Here is a 21,362-nt window from a genome sequence, read left to right on the forward strand (position 1 = left end):
TTTCACTGGAAAACTAAATGCATGCCTTTTTTGTCACTGAGTCTCACGAAGCACGACATTCGAATCCGTCGAATTCGTCTCATTGTTTATTCGTTTCAATTAGTAGAAAAACCGCTCGTAATCGAATAATCACCACAACATCTATCAATTTATAAGGCAATTAAGACTTTCCATCTAGTGGCAGAATATGACGTGATAAAATTAATTTTTCCCACCAACCGATCGAAGCATCCTGCACTTCGAGGGATGCTTCTGCCGGGGGCTGCTATTCCTTCGATCTCTGACCGACGGGTCTTTCGACCCCCCCACAGAGCAAAATCCACGAATCAAACAACCGTTCCGAGAGCTTCAACGCCTTCCACCAAACGTTTATCCCGATAGTCTTCAGTTGATGGTAATTCAAACGGAGTCAAGCTTTCATTTAATTAATACGCTTCGGTTCGTCTATCCGACCGGTGGTTGTTTGAATGAAGCAGAACAATTGAGGCGTGCGTGGGAAATAAATCAATTGAGCGTATGCCGGGCCCCCACTTTCTACGAGGGAGAAGTGAGAAACATCGTCCGTCACGCGTTCAACCGAAACTCCACTCTTCCGCCAACCAACCGACCAGCATCTTGGACATGGTCGACTTATTCCAAAGGGAAGTGGGAGAATCTGTGTTTACAGCTCATTAGGCGACCGCTTCGTTTCACGGGGACGACTTCATATCGTACAGATTTACTATACTATACAGATGAGACGCGGTTCTATCGAGTCTGGATTAGGTGCGAGACCGATAAGCTGAGCCTCTTCTAGTTGAAGATGACGTTTTAATTAAATGAATCGTTGGAAAAGGAGCATCGCTGATGCGGTGGGTAGCAAAAGTTAATCAATACAAGTCCAGAGAGGTCAACCGGAGGGCTTTGATGAAGTTTATCGTGAATTATGTATGGGTTTCTATAAAAATTCTCTATCAAATTAATAATTCTGTGTGTTTGTGTAGTTTTCTGCAACCTGTATCTGGCTTACTTTCATTTCGATAAAAAATTTCATAGAACATGTTATAAGGATTACTTCTTATCTGAACGCTGGTGTGACCGTCGTTTTTTAACCACATTTGTTGAATTGATAACGACCGCTCCACCTTTAGGATAACAGCTAAACATTTTCGTTCAATTATTATCACCATCATTCGTTCGGTTTATGAGGAATGAAGACGTTTTTCTCTGTTTTACTGTTAACTAATGTGGTTTTAAAATTTGAACAAGTGTTTCATTCTCGTGCAACATTGAAAGTTATATCATTCGGATTCTTCAAAGAGATCGTTTATGTAAAAAAACTAATGCAGTGCACGGTTATATGAGTATTATTGAAAACATACAAATCCAGGCAACTAGAATTCCAATGCGAGTGACTCTAAACGAACCAGATCGAAGTAACTTGTACTAGCGCACCTTGAGTGAGTCATCCGTAAATTTAATAATCGATTTCCGCGGTTGATTAATTATAACTTCAAACGAATGCGATAATTTTAGCTGCATCGGAATACAGTTGTAAAAATGGTCGAAGACAACACACAATATAGGAAGACTGGTAAACTGGAAGGACGTTACCAAAGAGACTTGTTCCAGGTCCACTTGCTCATGTTGATTTATGAAGGAGCTGCCCATGATAACAGTTTCACAAATTTCCGCTTAGCAACCGAATGGGAAGATGCCGGAAAAATCGGCGATGCAGTACTGGCATGGGAAACAGATGAAAGTAAAACTCAACATTATTGGTTCGTCGGAGCCAAGTACAAGCAGTCTTCTGAAATCAACGAAACAAAATTTTTTCCGGTGAAGTATGGGGAGAAGGTAAAGGGAGAGTTTTCGATGTACAAATATTTGCAATCGTTTTATGACATTATGAACAACAGTAAGTTCAATGGTGGGAACCTTGATTTTGTGATATATACGAATGCAAAATTAAATAATAGTTCAGGGTGGTTCATCGAAGCTGGTATCCAACCTACAAGTGCTCTGAATTTGCTAGGAGGCAGCGGAGAGTATTTTAAGGTACAATATACCGATGAACGCATAAAGACTTTATTAGATTTTAGCAACAAAGATTTCAACGATTTAGTAGAAGAGCTAGAAAATGCCTTCAAATATAGCAATGAAAAGATTAAAACCGATTTAATTAAAAAGTACAGCGCTGAATTAGACAATCAAGTGCTTTTTGTTAGAAAAGGTGTGGTTCGGTTGACTTCACGATTCAAGAAAAATGAAAATTTGAGCCCTGCCGAAATGAAGCTATATGAAGTTTTTTCGAAGGGAGACAAAATGAAAACTATGATAAGTGAAAATAAGCAACTGATTGAAGCGCTAACTTCTAAAAAACAATCAAAGAGTAGACTTCAATATTTTGAGAAAGCATATGTCGAGATGTTTCTTGATAAATTCAGCATAGCCACTAATCAACCAAACAACGAAGAACTTGAAAAACTCATAATAGAAAAATTCAAGAGGACACAGAATGAATTGTATGCCGAACTGATGTACGCTCGTCTACAAAAAATAATCAATAATTGGTTGTACTGCAAGGAAATTAAATTTTGTCATTTTCTAACGGTTACCGAATTGACAGAACTCGCAGCGAAAGTCCATTGTACTATAGCAGATTTGAAGTTGGAGAGCCTTTAGAAAATTTGTTTTTTTCTAATTTTCTAATGGTTAAAATACAAAAGTACCAAAGAAGGGTTTCTAACCTGTCTCAGGGTGTATCAGTTTTTTAATAACCATAAACAAAACTATTAACAGTTCGGCTGAAAAGTTCGTATCGATTAATAGAAACACACATTTTTTTGCCAAAATTCGTTTTTATTATTCAACTTAATTGCCACCAGAGGCGATACAGCTATAATAGCGATCTTCCAACTTTTCGATACCATTTTTGTAGTACGCTTTGTCCTTTGCCTCAAAATAGGCCTCAGTTTCAGCGATTACCTCTTCATTGCTTCTAATTTTTTTTTACCTGCGAGCATTCTCTTGAGGTCTGAGAACAGGAAAAAGTCACTGGGGGGCAAATCTGGAGAATACGGTGGATGAGGGAGCAATTCGAAGCCCAATTCGTTCAATTTCAGCATGGTTTTCATCGACTTGTGACACGGTGCATTGTTTTGTGAAAACAAAACTTTTTTCTTCTTCAAATGAGGCCGTTTTGTTTTAAATTTCGTCCTTCAAACGCTCTAATAGCGCTATATAATAGTCACTGTTGATGGTTTTTCCCTTTTCAAGGTAGTCGATGAAAATTATACCATGTGAATCCCAAAATACAGACGCCATAACCTTACCGGCCGATTGTTGAGTCTTTCAGCTGACTGCGATTGGACTCCGGAGTGAAGTGATGGAGCCATGTTTCGTCCATTGTTATATATCGACGAAAAGAATCGGTTTTATTTCGATATAACAGCTCCAAACACTGCTCAGAATCATCAATTCGTTGTTGTTTTTGATCGATTGTGAGCTCACGCGGCACCCATTTTGCACAAAGCTTTCTCATATCCAAATATTCGTGAATAATATGTCCAACACGTTCCTTTGATATCTTTAGGGTGTCAGCTATCTCGATCAACTTCACTTTACGGTCATTGAAAATCATTTTGTGGATTTTTTTTCACGGTAACAGTCTCTTTTGGACGTCCACTGCGTTCATCGTCTTCGGTGCTCATATGACCAGTACGAAATTTTGCAAACCACTTACGAATTGTTGCTTCGCCCGGTGCAGAGTCTGGATAACACTCATCAAGCCATTTTTTGGTATCGGCGGCACTTTTTTCATCAAAAAGTAGTGTTTCATCAACACACGAAATTCCTTTTTTCCATTTTTTTCACAATAACAAAAGTTGCTTCACTCAAAATGCAATATCTCACAAACTAATAGTCAGACAGCTGTCAAATTTATACATGTATCTTTTGAAGGTTGATACTAACTGAAAATGGTATGGATTTAATTCTAGTGGCGCCCTCTCATAGAAACGATACGAACTTTTCAGCCGATCTGTTACTATTTGAAACTAACAGACCCACCTCAATTAAATAGTTTCAAGCATGTGAATGTTCTACTGGACGATAATTGTCCAGAGCCTCAGGTCTTCTATGACTTTCCCAAACCAGATTCGGAAAGCAATAAAATCAATCTTATTTTCCTAATTCCCACTGAAGATTGCGTCAAAGAATTCTTCAAAAATCAACCTTCCCATTTAATTGAATCAATTCAAAGAACAACATGAATCTGTTGAGCGAAAGCTGATAAAAACAATCATCCATTATCAGCTATGGGGAAGACTACCCTTTGGATGAACTTAGCTCACGTTGCAAAGAAGTTGCACCCTGCTAAGTGTATTCGGACGACTTAACGATCGAGAAGTAACCTTGAGTGTTATAATGCATTTCTTTCAATGGGTTCAAAAGCTGAAAGAAACAAAATAATCAATGTGCCTTTGCTTTATTAGTGCCAGTGATCAGATGATCCTATATCACTTTCTGCATTTCCGTATATCAGCGTTTCTGTATTGCTGTGTAAACCGAAATACACTAATTCGTGATCAAGCTCGATGTCGTCAATATTCTACGATACTTACTTTATTTCAAAGGTACAAATCCCGACTCCAGAACATAATACTGGTTTTGCGCCTGACTATGGGGATTCAGCTGATGACGGATTCCGTAAAAATCTCTATTAGAACTGCCGCAACACACCTTTTTACCTCAAGGCCAACAACCAACTATATCAATACCGTTCGCAAAACCAAAAAGCATGGGAGTACCTTCGAGCGCTGTATTAAACAGCAAATTAGAGAGCGCATCCACCTAACATCATAAATGCATATTTTTCAGTCTTATCTCCAAATAGTCCAGCTTGTTTCTCTTCCGTGAGAAACCCGGCTACAAAATAATCTGGTTCTTACAAATCAAGGTCACAATAATAGTAAACTAATTACCCATGTGGACTTTGACTCAGACCATTTTCCTGTAACATTCAAAATTTGCAATGAAGCAATAAGTTGTGTATTCAACTATCATAGATCTTATAGGTTTGGATACAGATCTTACATTGAAGATCATGTGAATCATGATTTTTTTCTTAGAAAATTCGTTCACAATTTTGATTTGAACGTTGTGAGTCCTATTGAAAATGAAATCTCACTGATATATGATCACAACTGAAGTATCGTTACTTAAGTTCATCATTAGAAAACTCCAAAACCATGAAGGCTCCTTCTGGTAACCATGGAATCTTTAATATTCTTATTAAAATTCTTCCCGATGTTGACTTGAGACTCTTGGTAAAATTTTCAACAAGTGCTTTGCATTAGCTTACTTCCTTAAGATATGCAAAAATGCTAAGGTAATTTCCATCCTCAAACCTGATAAAAAACCAGCGGAAACATAAAGTTATCGACCAGCTAGTTTTATAAGTAAACTTCTGGAGAAAAAAATATCTAAGTAACAATTATGTCTAATATAAATAGCAACACTATTTTTCTACTAGAGCAGTTTCGGATTCATCTTGAACATTCAACTACTCACCCACTTGATAGAGTAATTAACACGATAAAAGCAAATAAATCTTGGAATGGAATTGGGATGGTCTGAAAAAACAAAATATTTAGGTTTAACGTATGACAAAAAACTCACTTTCAAGGATAACATTGAAGGAATCTAGGCAAAGTGTAGTGAACATATTAAATGTTTATCTTCTCCTATAAACAGAAATTCTATGCTATGGCTAAAGAACAAATTATTAATTTATAAACAAATTTTTTAGACCAGCCATGCTTTATGCAGTACCAATTGAGTCAAGTTGTTGAAAACGCTTCAAAGGATTTAGAATAAAATTCTGAAAATGATTTTGAAACATCTTCCCTGGTTTAGTACAAATGAGGTACACAAATTCATAGATACAGAACCATTAGACGAAACCATACCACATAAAAAAATTCGATTCGAGAATCGATTCGTTCTTTATATTAGTTAGTAAGTTATTATATAAGTTTCTTTTCCCATTACACAACACAAGTAGGTTCACTATTTTCCCCACACAATAAATCATAGAATCATGTATATTGTTACTGAACACCTAACTGAAATCAAAAGATTGTTTTTATATTACAATAAATAATAAATAATATAAAAAAACTGTTTTAATCCACCTAGTGGTGTAATGATGCCTTTCTCATGTTATTCATTATTACTCACATATTACCTCCAGAATAATCGTGATATTCTCAAGGGATCTGAAGACCTCTCAATTGAATCTACCTTTGAGAAAATCGTTTTAACACACACATGCACACACACACAACTCGAACGGAATCGAATGGTATATGACATTCGGTCCTTCGGACTTCGGTTGAAAAGTCGATTTTCACAGTGATTGTACAGCCTTTCTATATAAGAAAACCAAAACATCATAAATGCATCGGACATAATAAATACATCATCCCGTTTTGGTAACACTCTGTGGAACATTTCAGGGCTTTTGGTTTGTACAAAAAGCATATAAGGAGTGTATCGAAAAGTAGTTAGCAACATTGATTATTGAATAAAAAATCGAGAAAAAACATATTTTGACATCAGGTTTCGATATATTGTAGAAAAATTGCATTTTTATGCATTTCACTGATTATATTGAAGAAAATCCTAGTTTCTGAGAAACGCTCGCACTTTGGACTTGACATTCTTCATTAAATTCTGCACAGTTACAGGAAAGTCACAAATTCCTGGTGGCAGCTGTCCAGTTTTTTTTTGAACTCCTGCATGTTTTGGGACACTGTACCTTCCTTCCGAAAGTGCCGCTTGACAATTGTCCAATACCATTCAATTGGTCGAAGATCCGGGCAGTTCGGTGAGTTGATGTCCTTTTCCACGAACTGTACATTATTTTTTGACAACCACTGTAGAACGGAGTTGGCGTAGTGGACTGAAGCCAAATCCGGTCAGAAGAGAGGAGGAGCTTTATGCTTTCTGTACAGTGGCAGCATTCTCTTCTTCAAACATTCTTCCTCGTACACCTTGGCGTTAATTGTGCCCTTCGTGAAGAAAATCGACGACCGCAAACCACAGGTACAAATTGCTTGCCAGACCAACACCTTCTGCCCAAACTTTTCCATCGCCACCAGGTCCTGGTACACCGTTGTCGTATAATATTGCGGTCCGGGCAGCGCTCGAGAGTCTTACTTGGCGTAGGTTTCGTCGTCGATCGGGATGCATTCGTCTTTATACTGTAGAATCCGGTTATACAGTTTTCGCGCTCTTGTTTTGACCTGAACTTGCTGTACCAGGGACTTTTTCGGCACCTTCTGTTTCATTTCTTGTACGTTTTCAGGGAGTTCCGAACTTTGATCCGTTAAATCATCCCGATGCTGGTGTTGAACTGCTTGGCCAAATCCCGCGTCGACGCCGATGGGTTTTTCCTGATGTACTCAAACACTTGTAAGTCCCGGCCGGGCTGGCTGGGACCCGTTTTCCTACCGGATCGAGACAATTTCTTCATGGAAAGGGTCTTACCGAACTTCTCGATAATATTTTTGACACTGGTTTGGTGCACTTTCACCCGTTTTGCAATTTGGTTGTACGTGACACCACTTTCTGAGCACCAAGTGTGCAGAATTTTTTTTCGCGTTTCCGGATCAATTCGACTCATCATTGAAACGATAAACCGTACCGAAACCAATTGATTGCGCAGCTGTTATTGACATGTAAACAAACATGTCACCGCAAAACACGCTGCAAAAAATTAAGCCATTTCAGAGTAATAACTGTTTGAATGTTGCTAACTACTTATCGATACACTCCTTATTTTGGCATGGTATTCTTCACCGTCGTTTTCACTGTTACTAGGTTCACTGGTTGACGATAACTGACTCGATATTTTTCGATGAATCGTATGGGATACTGTAATGTTGAGTTTATCTTTGACTTTAACGTCAAAATATATTCATCCGTAGGCCTCAGTCGCGTTATTCTTTATAATACAGATCAGGAGCAGTACTTCTAGCAAATTACGAGATTGATTTTTTTTTGTTTGTTTATAAGTTTTTACTATTCTTCGTTGAATAAACAATGAGGCTATTATTTGGAATAACTTATTTGAAAGCTAACGAAAAGACGCACATTTTATATCTTGGACGAATTTTGTGAACAAAAGATATGAAAAGAAAATCATTTTTGTTTATTTTAATTTCGATTATAATTGATTTTGGTTCACGGAGATATGTTATTGCTATTTTTTGTAGAAGATATCGCGAAACCTTAGGCCTTGAGTACAAAATGTGCCCTTTTTCGGTGTGTTCCATCGTTTTGGCCAATGTATCGGTATATATGGCGGCGATTTCACGTCGTATGATGTCTTTGAGTTGAACTGTGGTTCTTGGCTTATCAGCGTATACTATGGATTTTTAATAGTCCCATCACCGTTTCTCGATATGACTAATCTGGGGAACAATGGACGTAACAAATCGATGGATTAGTCGAGCTGTATGGCATGTTGCACCATTCTGTTGAAACCAGTAGCCATTCAAACCTTGTTCCCGAACAATGGGCATCACAGCATGATTTATTATGGCTCGATAACGATCGCCATTAACAGTATTCGTTGCTCCATCCTCGTCTTGAAAAAATTAGGGAACTATCACCATATCCGCACAAACACCAAACCAAACTGTAACTTTTTGGTCGTATAAGGGCTGTTCCACAATTAATTGAGAGTTTTCAGTGGCCTCGTCTGACAAGAATGATTTTTCACCAAAAGTTGGACTCGTTTTGAATGTAAAACTGAACATTTTCTGAGCGTTCTTTTGGTGTGTACTGTACCATGGTAAAATTGTCTTGGAATGGCGCTTATGTCATTAGTCGATCTGACATTTCTGTCAAAAGTTATTGGGTTGCCCGATGCTTCCACTTTCAATGGCTCACCCTGTTTTATTTACAATTTCCTAATTCTTTCACACTTTTGAACTGTTTGACTTCCTAGAGTGAGATTCAAATCGGGAAATTTTTCGTCAACATTTTTTTAGTATTTAGTTCAAGTTGAAGATTTATGTTACATCAAGTCAATTTTGTCTTGGTAAACCTTGGCATCCTCATGTTTCTTTATTTCTAAAACAAGTTTTTATATCGTCTACATATATTAGAACTTAACTCTTCAATAACGAAGGAAGTGGCGTCAAAAATTAATTCGAATAAAAGAGATCCTAAGTGACATTGTCCATGGGGACCCCTGATATGACGTGGATTCTATTTTTTACTGTTGAATTTTACGATTTTCAACCATAGGCAAAGATCTGGCTCGATTCCCCGTTTTTTATAACTTTAATTTGGACATGGCTTGTGTCAATACCTCAAAAAGCTTCAATCAGATTTACGTTTTCTATAGCGATCCGAAAATAGTGGAAGAATTTAAGTAAATTAGGGTATAAATGATTGCGATTTTTTTTTCAGTACTATCGTTCAACAAAATAAACTCAAACATTTTGCATAATACAAAGCATCATTCGAACAATATTTTGTAGTTTTTTCGTGGAAATATATTGAGAAGTAAGTCGGTGAAGTCGGCATTTTTGAGAACGCTTCTTGAAAATCATGATTTGCGGTGTCCACTGTAACTCAGCGCAGACTGATCACAAGTCAACAAATTAAAGCTTTTCTAGACCCAAACGTATTTGTTTCAAATTTTTAATTTTTTTCAATTTTTGGTGGTATTTCAAAGTGAAAACTACGATTTTTCATGAAAAAATCCACCATTTTGTAGCTATAAAACCTCCCCAGAGTAACAAACAACAAAAAGGAAAGCGTTGGGGTCTGGTTTTTTTTATATGTAGGAAGTGTGTGCAATGTTTTACAAATAAGAAGTGTATCGAAAATAAGCTATCCACATACATTTGTGTTGTACGCATGCATTTGTGATGGTTGTTTATGTTCAGATCACAGCATGCTGTGCGTTTGGCTGTCAGCTTTCGATTCTTTGCTTGTTTGTGCGGTTGAAATTCTGCGTTTTCAAAATGTCGCGTATTGAAAAGGAAGTGGAAATAAAAGTTCTGGACACATGGCCAAGTGAGAAGGGTATTACTATGCGAAAATTGGCGAAGCGGTTTGGAATTCAGCATGCCAGTGTTAAAAACATAATTAATAAGTTTGGGGAACATTATTCTTAGGATGAGCTACCAGGAAGAGGCAGAAAACCCGGTTCTTTCAACCCGAAACTGAACCAGAAAGTGGTATCTCTAATCATGAAGAACAAATCAATGTCAATACGTGATTTTGCCAAAAAGCAGGAACGAGTGTCGGAATGGTCCAGCGTATCAAGAGGCGAAATCACCTAAAGACCTACAAGAAGCAGAAAATCTCGGAACAAAGTGTAAAACAGAAGAAGCAAGCAGCAACAAGGGCCCGGAAATTGTATTCGCGTCTTTTGCAGGGTCCGGATACATGCGTTTTGATGGACGATGAGACTTATGTAAAAGAGGACTCAAAAACCCTTCCAGGTCCACAATACTTTACTGTCGTCGTTGGGGAGGATGTGATCGATGCGGACAGGTCGATTCAAGTGGAGAAATTCGGTCGAAAGGTACGGATATGGCAAGCAAGATGTTCCTGTGGTTTGAAGTTAACCATTTTTTACACTACCGGAACTATAAATGCAGAAATCTATCGATCTGAGTGTTTCCAGAAGAGATTGCTGCCTTAATATAAGAACCATAGTACACCTCCACTGTTTCGGCTGGATTTGACGTTGGCTCACTATGCCAAAACCACCCTAAATTGGCTTGCGGAAAAGGGTATAAGTTTCGTTGAAAAAAATATCAATCCACCAAATTGGCCTCAGCTTCGATCCATCGAACGTTACTGGGCAATCGTGAAGAGGGTCTTCAAGAAGACTGGTTAGGCAGCTGGAAACATGCAGGAATTCAAAAAAATTTGGGCTCAAGCGTCCAAAAAATGCGATGCAACACTTGTCCGGAACTTGATGAAGAGCGTTCGATCAAAAGTTCGAAAACTCGTGAAGGAATAATCTAAATTTCATCCGGTTTTCTTTATGCTCAAGTTTAACCTCGTACAATAAAGGATCAATTTTTAGTTTGAATAAAATATCGTTTTTTATCATAATTAGAAAGAAAAATTTGTGGATAGCTTATTTTCGATACACTCCGTATTGGTGCTGTAGTTTTTGAATGACGATGGACACGAACTTTCCAAACCTGCTTACGAGAAACACGCGCTTAAAGTTTTATGTCTATAAAATCAATGGAAACAATTTGTTACTCAAGGGAGCCCGTAGGGTCTAACATTAAAAAAATCATATATTTTATTTATTATAATGAAACATTTCAGGAATGTTTTCCCTAGGCTTTGGATGATGAGCTACAGGGTGCGTACCCCCGCTTGGTGGATGGGGGTGGGAGTCAATTTACACTTCGCGTATTTACAAAGTCTGACCATACCGAGATCGATCGTTAGCTTATAAATTTAAAAAATGAAAATTATTGTGTTGTCTGAATCGATCACGGAGTGGACAGGACTAATAATGCTTGAAATTGACAATAGGTCATTAGGTGGTTTCGAGCATTCTTATGCCTGGAATTGGTCACCAATTTGAATTATTTTGATCCAGTTGGGATGAATATTAATATATCATATTCGTCCTGAGCTTGGTGAATTTAATTCTAAAAGGAGGACTATTGTTATCAGGAATAGGAGTAAATTGATATCCTATGAACCGTTTAAGAACTTTCAAACCTTTCCGATCCGGCTCGGTATCGGTAATGTTTACAAATTGCAATGATGACGAAACTGATTAATCAAGTGTGAATACACTCTCATATCGGGAAAGGTTTGAATGTACTTAGATTTCTCAAACTTGGACACAGATGTCACCTTCTAACTAAGAGTGTGAGATGTGTGTTTCTGGAAGAGAGCGGTTCACGTGGACCATTTCATCCAATCACACCTAGTATTTCTTCACGAAATACATGTAGTTCTTGTTTCCTGGATGCGTGCTCAACACTAGAAGGCCCAACACTTAGTTTAGACCTAGACTGCTCAAAGGCAGTCAGAATGATGGAAAGAGAGAAAGTCAATAATATAAACTGTGACAGAATAAATAAAAGCTAGTGCAGTATTCCTAAGTGCATATATCGTTAAATAAAGAATTAAAAAAGTTCACAGAATTTCACGCGGTCCTTCCATTGTTTACATATTGTGACTTTCCTGGGCAATCTAGTGTTAAATGCGCATCCTTACATTATATAATTTAACAAGCTTACTAACACCTAATTTTCTTTTATTCTTATCACGAGAAAATATCAAAATAAAAGATTATAGACAAAAACGATATGGATATACTAGGATGCTACAGGAATACCAAAAGGAAATTGAAAACAAATCAAGAGCCCCAGTGAAACGACGAAACATTGGTATGTTATTGTAATAAATCTTTTGATGACATATTAACTTTTGGTAAGTCCCAATATTTCTATTTTTATTATTACTTTTATTATTATCATTATTATTATTGTTGTTGTTATTGTAATATTATAAATATTTATTTCTTTATTCTTGATAAATTATCACATTGAGATATTAACAGGTTTCTCCGGCATAATAAAAAAGCGATGCAATGGGGAAAAGGAAATGTTTCATCGACGAGGACATTTAAGACACAGAAGCAGCTGGTAGGATGACAAAATACGAATACGACAGAGACGCACGACTCAATGATTGACTGGTTACAGGGTGAAGCACACACTTCCTGCTCAAGTGACAAATTCTCTGGCGAACTTGCAATAGAAGATATTCATATCTTTCGTTTTGATAGCCGTAAAGGAATCTGTCGCTTGGGTTACATGCTGGAGGATTTCCTCCTTCGTTACTAGTGTTCATTTGGGCACCATAGCCTAGTTCGTCTGGTATGGAAAGTGTGGATCGTTGTAACCACCCCCCTCGGCCAGAGCAGCCCATAAAGGGAAAAAAAAAAAAAAATAAAATCAATGGAAACAATTTGTTACTCAAGGGAGCCCGGCTGCTCGGCCATCCATGGAAGTTGACCATCAATGTTAACTTCCCTCTCTGAGCAGCCTAGATAGCCGTGTAGTGTCGGTAGCGGTTTCCCAACTGCTAAGAATAACGCTACGGTCCACCTGTACCGGTGGTATAAGTCCACCAAACAGGTAAGCCGTGTGGCATCCGGCGGAATTATTTTTTACCAAGAATTGATCCACTGGTTTCCTATTCCATGTCGTAAAAGGCCACAAAAATAGGAACTCCTAAGTCAAGGTGTATTTCCGTGCCGATGGCTGAATGGCTGCAGGAGGTTAAACATTGCAGTCGTGAACGGAATATCTTGGGCTTTTCCCTTACTGGATACACGCAATGCTTAGCAATCAACTTCTTTGATCATCGCTTCGGCAGGCCAGAGATTAGAAAGCTGAGTGTCTGTGGGTGTCCTCAAGGTGGTGTACTATCCCCACTTTTATGGAACCTAGTCGCTGATAGTTTGTTAAGGAAACTTAATAACCTTGGATTTCCGACTTATGGTTTTGCCGACGATTATCATATATTGATGACCGGTATAAGCATTAACACTCTCTTTGATTTAATGCAGCAAGCCCTGCGATCTGTTGAACAATGGTGTTGTCAGGTTTGGATTATCTGTAAATCCGGGCAAAACATCAATGGTGCTTTTCACTCATCGTAGGATAATTACAGGAGCTCGTCCGTTGCAGTTCTTTGGTTCAGGGGTCACTGTGGTCGATCAAGTTAAATACGTCGGGGTTATTCTTGACTCAAAACTGAATTGGTCTGCTCACATTGATTTCAGGATTAAAAGAGCTTGCATGGCTTTCGGCCAATGCAGACGAGCTTTTGGAAAATCATGGGGACTCAAACCCAGATATATTCATTGGATCTACACAACTATCGTTAGACCAATTTTAGCATATGGATGTCTTGTATGGTGGCAGAAAGGAGAAGTCGCGACAGTTCAGTCAAAGCTAAATCATCTCCAAAGGATGGTCCTAATGGCGATGACAGGAGCATTCACGACAACTCCTACTGCTGCTCTAGAGGCGCTACTGTGCATTAAACCACTACATGTGTTCCTAAAACAAGAAGCATTATCTTGTGCATACCGTCTTAGGGTTACAGGGCTTTGGAACAGTAACCCATTAGAATATGCTACCAGTCACACTCGCTTGTGGTCTCAAATGGTTCCGTGGGATGAGTATTTACTCGCTCCTAGTGACCTAACTCTCACATGCAGTTTTCCTTTTAAAACATTCAATGTGAGCTATCCTCTTCGTTAGGAATGATTGTCTGGTTGTCTGGAACGACAACTTGATGAACACATAGTTTGTTTTACGGACGGTTCTCTGTTGAATGGTCGTGCTGGTGCTGGTGTCTACTGTCGTGAAATGAGGCTGGAGCAGTCTCATTCACTTGGTAGATACTGTACTGTGTTTCAAGCAGAAATCTACGCGATTCTGTGTGGAGTACAATCGGCACTTCAGCAGAGGATCTGTGGTAAGCGAATTTATTTTTGTTCCGACAGTCAGGCAGCCTTAAAAGCACTCAGTTCGAATGACTCACGGTCGAATCTAGTGATCGCATGTCGAACTCAAATTGAAGACCTCAGCATTTCAAATGCTGTTTACTTCTTATGGGTACCCGGCCATTCTGGTATTACTGGAAATGAATGGGCTGATGAGTTGGCTAGAGCTGGTGCAACGAATGATTTCGTTGGTCCTGAACCAGCTTTACCACTTTCAACTAGTTGGATAAAGCACAAGATACGTTCTTGGGCTGCATCCAAACATGCCGGCTACTGGCGCAGCTTGCAAACTTGCGCTCAGACAAAAGCATTTCTACCAGATTTAAATCTGAAAATGTCAAAGTGTCTACTGCATTTCTCCAAGTATCATTGAAGTATTCTGGTCAGAGCTCTGACTGGACATTGCAAACTCAATTATCACATGGCTACTATTCAACGTGCTGAGTATTATTCGTGTGATTTGTGTGAATGAGATTATGGTACTTCATATCATCTGATATGTAACTGTCCCGCATTGACGCAGCTACGTATCCGGGTTTTTGGTTCTCCATACATGGTTGAGTCTGTGTATGCGGAGCTAAAATTGAAGGATATTCTCTCGTTTCTCACCCAATGTGGTAAGGAGCTATAGTCAGAAGGGTTCATCGTTCTTCCTGGAGTGAATGAATCCCTTCTGTATTCACCTTAAATAGGGTTTGGCAGATTGTTTGGCATCCTCTGGGGGGTACCGCATTTACTTCTGCTCGTACATACTGCGAGTCGTTCTGCATTCTTCCGGGAGTGCAGAATGGTGTCGCTTTTGTAAGATCTCTAAATCCTCTCGGGGGTTGGAGGTTTTATTAACAGCAGACTGTTCGGGACCTCGTAGAGGTTCAGAATTTCCTTCTGCTTCCACTAAATGTGATCCTCAGCAGATTGTTCAGCATCCCTTAGGGGTGCAGAATTTACTTCTGCTTTTATGTGTTTTTGTGTCGTCAATTTTTCCCATCCTCCTAGTCCAACCCTTACCATTTCCTTTCAATCCTTCCCTCTTATATATCGGGAAAATGATGCTAAAAACAAATTGATGGCAAGGCACAAATCTCCAAATATCAAGGGGAACGTGCCATTTGAGCCAATTTGTTCTGATTCCTGATTCCTGATACATGCTGGAGGATTTCCTCCTTCGTTACTAGTGTTCATTTGGGCACCATAGCCTAGTTCGTCTGGTATGGAAAGTGTGGATCGTTGTAACCACCCCCCTCGGCCAGAGCAGCCCATAAAGGGAAAAAAAAAAAAAAAAATAAAATCAATGGAAACAATTTGTTACTCAAGGGAGCCCGTAGGGTCTAACATTAAAAAAATCATATATTTTATTTATTATAATGAAACATTTCAGGAATGTTTTGTCAAGTTTTTAAGTAAGTCGAAGCAGAAATCTTGGGCCTATGTGCCGAGCTCTTACTTCGCAGTAATAGATAAACAAAGATAAAGGCCCATAACTTGCTGAGTTGTGTTCCGAAAGGCTTGAAGCGAATTATTTGAAAGCCAGAACAGGGAGGTTGTATGATCTAATGCTAAATTCTTCATAAACATGGGCCATCAGGTTCGGCATTCTTGAATATATCCAATTTATTTATTTTTTATATTTCCAGTAAAATCTGGAAAGAAATCAAAATATTCTACCAAAATTCTCTACCACGATCTTCATCAGAAAATTTCATGAAGATTTGTTGAAAGTTCTATAAATTTTTTGTAAGTTATTACCATGTAGATACATTCTTGTTGAAAAGTATTAGGATTTCAATATGTTTTCTACATAACTGAAGACTAGTTTTGGAGCAAGATTTTATTTCTAGACTTGGTTGGTCGCAATTGTGAAAGTAATTTGACAAATTGTCCTTGTTGTTTTCTCTTTTATACTTGTTATGTGCTTGTTGTTTTCGATTTCTCAAGTTACGAATATACTTGTTTTTCCAAACAGTATACTTTGAGTTGCTTCATTTTTCCATAAGGGAGTGTGCATACACACTACTAGGTGTGCGGTTATTCGATGATGTGGTCCACGGGATTGATAATTTTCCAAAGACACCCATTTCATTTTGTAAATTATCCTCGTCCAGCAAATGAGATCTATGCCTGTGTAAGAGAAGCTTTATGCTGCCGTTCTACGCATAATTGTCCTATATATACATAGGAAATCCTTGTTTTGTTTTACTTTTTACTGTGGTTACAACCGGATTCAAACGCACTAAAACATTGTCAATTTGAATTCGGATCATGGTAAACATAACTGACTGACATTGTGACACTTGCTAACTGAGCCAAATTGTAAACGAAACTTGGTGCAGACGCCCCGAATTTGCATAACTTTTCTGCACGAGAAAGGTAACAATATAAACTGAGTAATGCATGTAGCAAACGAAAGTTTTACTATTCCCCAAGCAAATATTGGCCATTTTTTTTCTTGCAAGCAACTTAAAAAGCTCGATAAGAACGAAATGTGAGAACCGAGTGTACGTGTGTGGTTACGAGCATGCTGATGAAAAAGATATCTTTTTGTTTGATGCGTTGGGGATGCTGTACGGGAATAGTTTTCCCCCTCATCCCTTCGTCGGGAGATACGAGAATGGTTCCGATCATCCTCGTGGCTAGCTTTTATGGCGAATGTTCTTGGTCACGTTCATCAGCACTGCAGTAACTAGGTGTAAAGAACTTGTCTCTATCAGTGCTACGTGACTTGATAAAAGGGTGTGTGTGTGAGAGTATGTGTGGTTTTTTTTTGGGTTTCATCCCATCCGCAAAAGGCTTCAAGGGAATCTGCTCTAATGGACAGTACAGAAGAAGGTGACCGTTGAAAGTTTTCCTTGCATATTCTTTCATCACAGCACAAAGTTCCGACGGCAACTTGAATAAACGTTACTTACAATCTACTTGTGAAAGTTTGCATTGCATGCCATTTCGTATGATAACTACTACTGGTCCGGAATCATGACTGTAATAGTTGATGTCGGTACGCAAGCTGTTCTACATTCTGCAATAGACATAACCAAATACCGAATGTATCTTACCGTGGGTAGTATTGTTTCGTTTATAAACACTGACTTGTGGTCTTGATTCTTTCTTTTTCTTTCCTAAACCGGAATCGAATCACATTTTATTCGTATTTGACTTTACATCACCGTATCACAATCTTCCCACACATTCAGTAGAACAGAACTAGTCCTTCTACTGGGCCGTTCAAGCCGAATCAAAGCATAGGAGAAGAATACTTTTTCTTTTGTGTCTACATGCTCGGATTTGTTTGGTTTCATCATCGTCTAGTCTGATCTCATTCCACCCGAGCGGTGTGGCGTGTGTCCTCGAAGGCCTAAAGCTAAGAACAACTCCTAGACAGTTGATTAGGTTGCACGTTTCGGAATGTGTCCAAATGTATTGTTATGTTGGCGGTTTTACTGAATAAACAGTAGCGGTATTAAGTTGTCAACGGACACAAACAATGTTGACAGTTGAGACCGATTGCTGGGCGGGTCAAGTAGGCCGTGGAATATTTTCGTGAGGCATGATTTATTCTATGATGAAATGAAACAGAGTAGAACAAAAGACATTGTCAGTCAACATTTCCAAATAGTTTAGTACGTAATTCTGTAATGAAAAGTATCATACGTAACGGAGCTTTAGTCTAGAATATTTGAAAAAAAATTTCAAGTGGAAAACAATTTTGATATTAATAATACGTATTAGTCCGTGCGAGCTTTTGCAACGTAAATGTAAGATCATAGGATAGTACGGAATAGTGTAGTAGAGTGAAGTATTAAATTTTCCAGTGTATAGCTCGGAGTCTACATCAGGGTTCAGGATCTGAAATTGAAATATATCACAGGCTCCGAATCAAGTTGCATAATTCTGATTCGAAATGCAGATAAAGAATTCATTTATAGAATTATGAATCTGATTTTTTATCTTGACGTCCAAACCTGACTCAGTTCCAAAATTTAGTTTCACAATCCAAGTTCCGAATTTAGTTTCAGCATACAGGTCTGGAAATTGATTCTGTAACTGAATAACAAATTAAATTCTGAAACAGAATTCAGGAATTTAATTACAAAACTGAGTTCAGGAATAAAATGCAGATCTAGAATTCATATCCTGAATTTTGTTTGAAGAATTCTGAAGAGTTCAAACTACGAACATAAATTCAGTTCCAAAATCTGGTTAACAAAGCAGTTCCAGAATTAGAGTTCAGTTCCAGAGTCATAGTAATAGTTTCTGAATCTGTATTCTGAAAATAAATTCTGAAAAAAAATCCTAAACCTGAATTTATGTTCAGAATTCAGGTTAAGAATCCAGTTTCTGAATTAGGTTCCGAAATTCAGGCTTAGGATTTTGTTCAAGAATCCAATCTAAAACTCAGATCCAGTATTTAACAGCTGAAAGCGATTACTGGTAATCTGTTGTTGCTGCTGTTGGTGGACAACGTCCAGTTCCATATAAAGCTGAAGATGAAATGTTCGATTTTCTGTCAAGGTTTTCTTTTTATACCGGTCCATTTGAAATACATTTTTAGGAACTGATATGTGCCTGACTACCACAAAACCTTCGTCGCAGGTACGGTAAATGAAAACAAGCGTGATATGTTTTCCTCATTGTTTCCAAAATTAATTTTTGAGTTATTTATGGTTCGCTCATTCTATTTAAAATTTAATCATAAATTGCTGATGACATGGAAAAACAATTATGTTGTTCGTAACCACATAACTAACACTCGTATATTGTTTTTGACGAAACACAGTACATTTGGCCTAAAAATCGAGAAAATACAGTACATTGATTTCGAAAAAACAGTAAATTTTGCAGTACACGTTTTTACTACAAATAGTGGATAAACAACAAAAAACAATAAATTTGATTAGAATCCAACGAGACAAAGATATAGGGAAAATGTCACCCGTAACTAGCTCCTATCGGAGGAAATCGTTTCGTCAATTAAGACCAGGTTCCTTCAAATAATTTTAAAAAATCGAAAAAAATTATCTGTAAATTGTTAGAAAATACTCTTAGAAATGATATAGAATTAGTCGCGAAGGAAAAGTTTGTAGAAAATACACGATTTGTTACGAATAAAAACTTTGGTCGACTTTTTTTTTGACACCACGTTTTTTCAACATGAACCAACCGGAGATACAAAAATATTCATTGTTATTTAAAAAAGTTATTCATAAGTAAAAGTTTAAAAAAGGGTCGAAAAGCGAAAAATGACCGGAGTTTTGATTTTTTTCCTGTGTAAACTTCAGGATTCGACTAAATGACCCTCTCGGCGAAATGGCTTTCGGCGAAACGACTTTCGATGAAATGGCTTTCAGAGAAATGACTGACCCCCTGCTTAACATATGCAATTAACTTTTCTCTCAATGTTTCAATGTTCAGTTGCAATATTAAATCTCCTAACACGTGATATTTTTTTCGAAAACAGCGGACACATGTTACCAATCTAATTGGTACCAAGGTATTGACGGTATCCGTCACCGAAACTCTGCTTAGTTTGTTCTTCTTCTTACTTGAGCAAGGACCCAATAGTAGTTTTCAAACGTGACCAAGATGGTTGAAATTGATGCATCAAATTGTACGGATAGAAAAAGTGTACACATGTTCCAATCTTATAGAGCTGAGTCAATTGTTACACCGAATTAAAAATCTTTTTTATTTTTATTAGTTTTGTCTTGTAAGTCATATGAAAACTTATAATTTCATGAAGAGCCTATAACCTTGCAACCATAATGAGATTGATAAAAATGTCATAAACATTGTGTACGAAAAGTCTATGAAGCTTACCACAATACAATTTTTATGTTTATTTTGAATGTCATTAGGATCGTACGCTGATAGTATTTCATCTTCTATATCTATATATTCTAGATGAAGTAAGGGTCTCAACTAAGGAGGGAGGGAGTGCAAAGGTCAAATTGTATATATGATCGAACATAACTCCGAAACAACTCAATAGGCTAACCACCTTACTTGGCACAAGTAATCCTTGCTGTTCATTGGTTGCTATAAGAATATTTTAAGGGGAGGGGGGGGGGTGAGGTGTAGTAAGTTTTTGCTAACAGGGGAAGATTGAGGCAAAATGATTCGAACTTGAAAAAATTGACATTTTTCGACCTCTGAAAAGGGAAGTTTATTTGAAAATTTATCTTATTTTGCTACAAACAAGAGGGAGACAACAAAAAATCGTACTAGATAGTAATGCTATTGCTAATTTGAATGAAGCGTAGAATTTTTTAAATAATTTTTCAAAAATCTGATCACATTCTGCCGAAAAGTTCAATGAACTAAGAGAAAATCAATCTTCATTTTTTTATGAACACGAGTGTATATAAGTTTTAAAATAACTACAAAACAACTTAACGAATCGTCACCAATTTTGGACGAGCACATATGCTTTCTGCACTACTCAGAGGTGGTCATAAGCGTAATCACGAAGGAGATCAGCTCACTAAGGGAACGGAATTCAATTAAAAAAATTTTCAACGAGAAACGATATTTCTTGACTCATAAAGCAAAGTCTTGGCATTACATTCCTGTGGTGGAATTTGGCCTTTCTGTTTCAACAGACTTCGCAGCCGATTCTTTAGTGTACAGAATCATTGCATGGCTAGTACTATGGATCCTACTGACACTAAGAATCCTTCCAGGTCGGGGCACGAACAGACGACAGCTGGCTTGTAAGACCAGCGTCCTATGCATTGAACCGCCAACCCGGGACGAATACGGATACTTAAAAAATTGAAAGGTTAATTTAAGGGAGGAGGAG

At 37.8% G+C, this 21,362-nt stretch overlaps 1 protein-coding gene across 1 annotated transcript; it reads left to right on the top strand.

Moving 5' to 3' along the window:
* Positions 1 to 1,259: 1,259 nt before the first annotated feature.
* On the top strand, positions 1,260 to 4,990 carry LOC131428110 (uncharacterized). Its single transcript, XM_058591779.1, has 2 exons — positions 1,260 to 1,439; positions 1,516 to 4,990. Exon 2 carries the CDS (start codon positions 1,540 to 1,542, stop codon positions 2,662 to 2,664), a length of 1,125 nt encoding a protein of 374 aa, XP_058447762.1. The 5' UTR covers positions 1,260 to 1,439; positions 1,516 to 1,539; the 3' UTR covers positions 2,665 to 4,990.
* The last annotated feature ends 16,372 nt before the right edge of the window (positions 4,991 to 21,362 follow it).

The sequence above is a fragment of the Malaya genurostris genome, chromosome 2 (genome assembly GCF_030247185.1).
Source record: "Malaya genurostris strain Urasoe2022 chromosome 2, Malgen_1.1, whole genome shotgun sequence".
Classification (NCBI taxonomy): Eukaryota; Metazoa; Arthropoda; class Insecta; order Diptera; family Culicidae; genus Malaya; species Malaya genurostris.

Coding starts and splice junctions, on each gene's coding strand:
- LOC131428110 (XM_058591779.1), top strand. CDS start 1,540: ATGGTCGAAGACAACACACAATATAGGAAGACTGGTAAACTGGAAGGA.